Source organism: Procambarus clarkii, chromosome 2, assembly GCF_040958095.1.
Source record: "Procambarus clarkii isolate CNS0578487 chromosome 2, FALCON_Pclarkii_2.0, whole genome shotgun sequence".
Lineage (NCBI taxonomy): Eukaryota > Metazoa > Arthropoda > Malacostraca > Decapoda > Cambaridae > Procambarus > Procambarus clarkii.
Genome location: NC_091151.1, coordinates 56,924,668 through 56,932,478, shown reverse-complemented (window position 1 = coordinate 56,932,478; position 7,811 = coordinate 56,924,668). Strand labels below are relative to the sequence as shown.

The following is a 7,811-nucleotide window of genomic DNA, read 5'->3' as shown; positions in this document are numbered from 1 at the left end:
TCCAACCCTTCAAGAGGTTGTGGAGGAGCACGGAACCTGCAGAGGTAAGAGCACGGAGACGACACGTTTTTGGGTGTTGACTGGGTTCCTGGAGAGAGCATCAGTGAGTGTGTGGGGGTGTTCCCTACAATGAGTCGAGAGCCAGGACCAGGAGCTTCAATTCAACTATCACCAGAGGGCGAGTCCACGTCATTGATGGTGGAATTAGGTAATTCAGTTTCCCTCCCATTCCCCATCAGTTAGCTATTTAGCCAGAGTATCTTCTATGTCGTGAGCAGGGCTCACCAATGTCTATGTCATAGTAAGGCACAGTTGTGAGGAGAGATGCCATAGGGAGCTCTCGTGAGAATATATATGGTGTGTGAGTATGCCTGTGATTTATCGAAGAGATTACTGTGTCGAGGACATTTACATTCATGTGACATTAATATTATAAGTTTGTGCCAGAGAATATATATATTTAAATGTACCATTTATTAGTGTAAGGCTGTGTGCCCAGTATTACCACATTATTATAAATATTAATGTAAGGATCTATATATATATGCTGGAGTTATTGAATAGTGTATTCATGTGTTTATTGCCAGTACAGTGATTTACTGTGTTATCGCCAGTATAGTGATTTACTGTGTTTACTGTCAGTATTGTGATTTACTGTGTTTAATGCCAGTACAGTGATTTACTGTGTTTATCACCAGTATAGTGATTTATTGTGTTCAAGCCGGTACTGTGATATACTGTGATCATGAAGAAATAATAGGCGCTTCACGCCACGATAGTAAGTGCAGTGAGCAACAAGTACAGTAAGCATATAGTGAGGGGGCGTGGCCTCTCGCATGTTGCCAAACGCTTGATAATACTTTATTTGGGGCGTGGGAATATGCATGACTGTGCGGGAGTGTTGCCATCGCATAGCATTCCAGATTTATGAAGAGGGAGAGACAGCTGTTCCTGTACTTCGTTGCCTTGTTGCTAATCCAGTGTTATAATACTTTAATCTTTTAAGTAAAATACAAAACTACCTTCGTGTTTGTATTATCCCTCCATTTACTTTGTTGCTATTGAGTCCATTGAAAAGAGTGATTGAGACGTACGCTTACCGGATGCCAATTTGAGTAGTGTTCTATTGAGCCATTATCTATCACTACTATATTACTATTCCACTGAAGTGTTACTTGATACGGGAAACACCAGTTGGTGACCTTTTAGTTAGCAGTAGAGCTTTTTGTCTGGGCGGGCACATGATTTAGAGAGAAGTGATCGTGTTCCCACTCGCCTTCAGGCTACGAGGCCCGCCGGAGGTAGACTGGGAGACTCTCCAGGTGAACAGTGGCACCTTGAGGATGGAGTGAAGACCCGCTGGGCTACAGTAAGTAACAGTTATCACTACTAGTACTTGGTGGTGACTGGTGGGAGGGAGAGAAACCCCAACATTGGCGTCCTTGCCAGGATTTAAGTCCGAGATTTAGAGTAACCCCGACATTGGCGACCTCGCCAGGATCACGATCAGGATCACGATCAAGGATTCCGAGCAGGATAACGATCAAGGATAACGATTAAGATTGTGGTGTTTAATAGTGGCCACAGGTATCAGGTACAGGTATTAGATATTCACTCATAGCACAAGTATGGAGGACGATAAGGTGGCAAAGTTTATTGATACCAGGGATGAGCAGGTGCTGGAGGATTGCACCAAGGCGCAGTTGCAGTTGATAGCTGACCACTTTGGGATAAAGTTGAAATCCTCCAAAGTGGGAGAGAGGAGGCTTGAGATTGTGGCACAGCTCAGGGCCCGAGATGAGGCTTTGAGGGAGGAACGGCCACAGACACCTGCCAGTGCAGGGGAGAACTTAAGCATTGGTGGAAGCAGTAGGGGATCCAGCGGCAGCCGGCGCAGCGTTAAGCTGGAGATAATGAAGCTGCAACTGGAGGCACAACTGAAGCGGGAAGAACAAGAACGAGAAGCACAGCTGAGGAGAGAAGAAGCACAGCTGAAGCGTGAAGAAGCACAGTTGAAGCGTGAAGAACGAGAAGCAGAAGCGTTGCTAAGATGGGAAGAGCCTGAGCACGAAGCACAGCTGAAGCATGAAGAACGAGAAGCAGAAGCGCTGCTAAGATGGGAAGAGCCTGAGCACGAAGCACAGCTGAAGCATGAAGAACGAGAAACAGAAGCACAGCTGAAACGTGAAGAACGAGAAGCACAGCTGAAGCGTGAAGAGTGAGAAGCGCAGCTTAAGCAGCAAGAGATTGAAGCTAACAGAGAGGTTGAGCTGAAGCGGCTGAACTAGGGCTAGCCCCACCTGCACCCCCACAGCAAGAAGACCGCCGGGTGCGAGAGTGAGATTTACCGGTCTTTGTGACCAGTAAAGTCACAAAGCTGAGGGCTTCTTTGACCACTTCGAGAGGGTCGCTACCTTGAAGAAGTGGCCAAGAGCAGAGTGGGCAGAGCTGATCCAGGGTAGGCTCACCGGTGAAGCTCGCGAGGCCTACAACATGCTTGACGTCAAGGAATGCACCAATTATGAGGCTGTGAAGAGAGCAGTGCTCCTCTCTTTCAAGCTGACACCAGAATGTTATAGGAAAAGAATCCGAGAATGTGCCCGTTCGCCAGGTAAATCTTATGCAGAGACGGCGAGGGACATGGAGAGAAAATTCCTGAAGTAGTTGGAATCTGAAGGGGCTAAGTCAGCTGAGGATGTCAAACGGCTCATGGTCATGGAGAAATTTATGTCCGTGCTCTCTCCTGAGATCAGGATTAGAGTCAAGGAAGCAAACATAAAGGACTTGAGGGCTGCTGCTGACAGAGCTGACATGTTGAAGGAAGCCTTGTGACCACGCAGAGAGGGACTGCACCGACCGCCAGTATATTCCGGATATGGGGGGAATTTCAGGAAGATGGACGGATGAAGGACAGGAACGAGTTCTCCCAAGTCCCACCTCTCGAGTGGAGATGGTAGGGGATCGAAGAGTTCTGTGGAACCGGCCAAGAAGCCCCTAGCTGAGAGTGCGGGAGTTGTTGCTGTGACGAGAGACGCTACGAAGGAGACGACAGAAGGCGCGAGGAAGACCCACGGAGCGAAGGCCTTTGGAGGCGTTGCCTAGAGCGAGTGGTGGTGGGAGGTCACCGCCAAGAAGGATCCGCTGCTACAACTGTGGAGGATTTGGACACGTTGTGCGGGAATGGAGATGCCCTAAGCAGCGGGGAAACGTTGCTTTCGTTCGGGTGGAGGACCAAGAGGCCAAGGACGTGCGGGGTGAGCCCGTACCAAGCGTGGAGAAAAGAGTTCACCCGTTCGTGTGTGAGGGGACAGTAAGGATGGGGGAGGCAGACCCCATTCCTGTGAAGATATTGAGAGACACTGGGGCTGATTTTACCCTGGTGAGTAGAACCCTGTTCCCCGAGGGTTACGAGAGTACCAGTGTGGGGGTGGCAGTTGTGACCACTGTGGGAGGCCCACAGTGAACACAACCGGCCAGTGAGGATGCCCCAGCACGAGGTAACTTTAGATTCTGATTATGGCTGTCAGACCCTAGTGGTAGGGGTCTGTGCCTCGATGCCCAAGATGGAGGTGCAAGTCATCCTTGGGAACGACGCCTGTGGAGTATGTGTCCTCCCTAACCTCGTGAAGAGTGAGGAGTGCTTTGAGCATTACAAAGGGAAAGGCAGAGTATTGGACGCCTGTGGGAACGAGAAGGAAATCGCCGAGGTGGCGTTCCCTGTATGTGCTGTGATCCCAAGACGGTGCAACGAACACGGAGTGGATCTGATGGGGCTGAAGAAGAGTCGACTGACAGCCTAGGAGTCGATCACCTCTTCGTGGAACCCAGAGAGCAAGTGGAGGGCGAAGACCGCCTGGATGGTGAGCTACAGGTGACCCCCGCCATTTCTCTTGGAGTGGACTGCACTTGTCTGGGGGAGTTACAGCAGGTGGAGTTCCCAGATTTGATTCAGGAGGCCAAAAGAGGACGTGTTGGTCCTGAGAGGGCCACTCATTTTTATATGCAGGACGGATGCTGATGAGACAATGCAGGCCTGTGAGAATGGAGGCCGGAGAAGCATCACTAGGTACGAGGCACTAGGTAGTGTTGCCGGCCCAGTGCAGAGCGGCAGTGCTTGATCTGTCGCACTCTGTGGACTCTGCAGGTCACCTGGGAGTGACCAAGACTTTACGTAAGATCAGGGACTATTTCTACTGGCCTGGTATGGACGCCGACGTAAGGCGTCACTGTAAGACTTGCTTACCTTGTCAGAGGGCAGGGAAGTGCCAACCCGCAATACCAAAGGCCTGTTGGTCCTTGTTCCTGCATTTGGGCCTGCGTTTGAGCGTCTGTTGGTCGACGGGGAAGGACCGTTGCCACGGACGAAAAAGGGAAATACCTACCTGATGACCATCATGTGTGCGGCGACAAGGTTCCCGGAAGCTGTCCCGATGAGACATTTGACGTGGAAAGGTGAAGCCGGGCAGCTGCAGCGATTTTTCTCTTGGGTGGGAATGCCGAGGGAAATCCAGACGGAATATGGGAGCGTATTCCAGTCCAAGTGGTTCAGACAGACCATGACAAATTGGGGAGTGACTCAGATTTGGTCATCGCCCTACTGACCGCAGTCGCAAGGGGGGATCGAAAGGTTTCACTCCACACTGAAAGCCATTCTGAGAGTGTTCTGTGCAGAACAAGGAGCCGAGTGGGATGAGGCAGTGTACCCTGCGTTGTTTGCCATATGAAACGCTGTGGTGGAGTCGTTGGGTTTCTCACCGTTCCAGATGGTATATGGGCATGAGGTACGGAGTCCTCTGTCCATCCTGAGAGAACAATGGGCACCAGGAGTGACCGTGGGAACGGTCAACGAATATGTTCAGAAGTTTAAGGAGCGTCTCGCTTTGGCAAAGGAACAAGCAGGAAAACATTTGAAGGAGGCACAGCGAAAGATGTCAGAGTGGTATGACAAGAAAGCTACGCCAAGAGAGTTCCAGGTTGGGTCCCAGGTTATGGTGTTACTGCCAGGGAAGAGTTGTGTAACTGAGTCGCGATTTGAGGGACCATACAAGGTGCTACGACGGTTGGGCCAAGTGAGCTATGAAGTCAGCAAGCCGGACAGACCCCGCAAGACACAGGTGTGTCATATTGACCGCCTGAAACCTTTCTTCCCTGAGGAAGGAGGAGCCGCCGTGCAGGACGGAACGATGACTCTAGATCCCCAGCAGAAAGTGGTCTTGTGCATGCAGGTGGATCAAGAACTTCCAGCGGAGGAAGGAGGAAGGTCCAGGGCAGACAGCACCCATCTCTCACTACACTACTCTCAGACAGCACTATATATATATATATATATATATATATATATATATATATATATATATATATATATATATATCATATATATATATCATATATATATATCATATATATATATATATTATATATATATATTATATATATATATTATATATATATATATATATATATATATATATATATATATATATATATATATATATATATATATATATATATATATATATATATATATATATATATATGTCGTACCTAGTAGCCAGAACGCACTTCTCAGCCTACTATGCATGGCCAGATTTGCCTAATAAGCCAAGTTTTCATGAATTAATGGTTTTTGGCAACCTAACCTACCTAACCTAACTTTTTCGGTTACCTAACCTAACCTAACCTTTAGAGATAGGTTAGGTTAGGTTAGGTAGGGTTGGTTAGGTTCGGTCATATATCTACGTTAATTTTAACTCCAATAAAATAAAATTGACCTCATACATAATGAAATGGGTAGCTTTATCATTCCATAAGAAAAAAATTAGAGAAAATATATTATTTCAGGAAAACTTGGCTTATTAGGCAAATCGGGCCTTGCATAGTAGGCTGAGAAGTTCGTTCTGGCTACTAAGTACGACATATATATATATATATATATATATATATATATATATATATATATATATATATATATATATATATATATATATATCCACAATTACATGTCATACAACTTTGATTCAGAATTAATATAGACTTGGAAATGTATGTCACACATTGACAATAAATAAAATAAGATTAATATATAGTAACATGAGATTACACCATATACACAATATTCGTGATATGAGGCTATCATCCAAGATATCACTGTATAGTTTGAGCACATTCATACACCAATCTCAGTATAATTATACTGGTGTATGCGTGGTCCTAACACGGTACCCCAACCCTTCCCATCAAACCACCCCAGACACATCGTTTACACTCAAGCACCATGAACACATGTCATCCATCCATACAACACCCAGCTCCACTGATTGACTGGGGGAGCTTCTACAGTGCATAATCAAGAGGGGTGGGTGTAGTCAGACAACTGAACATATTACCCTTGGATAGCCGGAAACCATCCCCTGTTGCTGGACTATCACTCGTCATCCATCTGTGGCTTTTACTGGCCCAAGAGCTAGAGTCACTATAAATACACATAATCACACATTAAACCCATGGGATAACCGGAAAACCACACCCGGGTCATTAAATTATCACTCCTCATCCATCTGTAGCTTGTACTGGTCCAAGAACTAGTCACTAAAAAAATACATTAGTTACCCCTAAAATCTCACATTGAGAGTGGGAAGAGTACAAGATATCACCACCTGGATCGCAAGATTATCACTCCTCACCATCTGCCATCCATCTCTCATCCATCTCAGAAATGGAGCGCATGGTCCTCAATCCCACTACCACTACTACGGGTGTGCAAGAGGTGTAGGGCATTGGGTGGGAGGAGAGAGCAACAGGTGTGCTGGAGGTGTGGGGCAGGGGGGTGGGAGGGGGAGCAGCAGGTGTGCTGGAGGTCTGTGGCATGGGGTGGGAGGGGAGAGCAGGAGCTGTGCTGGAGGTGTTGGACGGGAGGGTGGGAGAGGAGAGCAGCAGGTGTGCTGCAGGTGTGGGGCATTGGGTAGGAGAGGAGAGCAGCGGGTGTGCTGTAAGTGTGAGGCGTGAGGTGGGAGGGAATAGCAGCAGCTGTGCTGGAGGATGTCCTTAGTGCCTGTACATACAAGATCCAACCCCAAGTCTTAGGTAAGCTATTAAGAACTGGACAGTAATAGACAATACAATGGGAACGGTGGTAAACAACACTAATGAAAACCATCACCAGGTGTACTGCAATGTTATGTATACTAAATACACGTATTACATATATATACAGCAAATATAACACTGTATGTGTCACTTTCTCACAGGACACTACAAGAAAACTTCTGCGATCTTCTATCCTCGCGAGTCCTCCTTCATACGACACTCAAGGTTCCTTCCCTGACCTTTTTCTAAGGTACTCACGCCGGCGAGTCCACTTTTCTCAGCAATTCATGGGCCGGTCAATCTTGTGTACCTTCCGGGGATCATTGGCTACGCGGTTCGGTCTCCGACTAGGCCGCCCAGTTGGACGTTTGGTGAAGCAGGTTTTTGGATGCGGCTGCTTGCAGCCTGACGTATGAATCACAGCCTGGTTGTTCAGATATTCCTTGGAGGTCTTTATCGAGCTTCCTCTTGAATACTGTGAGAGGCAGGCCGGTTATGTTTTTTATATATAGCGGGAGAGTGTTGAACAGTCTCGGGCCTCTGATGTTGATAGAGTTCTTTCTCTCAGAGTACCTATTGCACCTCTGCTTTTCAATGATAATATTTTGCACCTTCTGTCATGCCTGCTGGTTTCAAGTAATGCAGTATCTGTGTTCAGATTTGGAAACAGTCCCTCTAATACCTTCTAGGTGTAGATTATTATATATCTCACCTGCACTCAAGAG

The 7,811-nt window shown here is 47.1% G+C and overlaps 1 protein-coding gene across 1 annotated transcript; it reads left to right on the top strand.

Annotated features, from left to right (window-relative positions):
- Positions 1–1,628: 1,628 nt before the first annotated feature.
- On the top strand, positions 1,629–2,664 carry LOC138366717 (trichohyalin-like). The gene is made up of 2 exons (XM_069327993.1): positions 1,629–2,218; positions 2,370–2,664. Exons 1-2 carry the CDS (start codon positions 1,629–1,631, stop codon positions 2,662–2,664), a joined length of 885 nt encoding a protein of 294 aa, XP_069184094.1.
- The last annotated feature ends 5,147 nt before the right edge of the window (positions 2,665–7,811 follow it).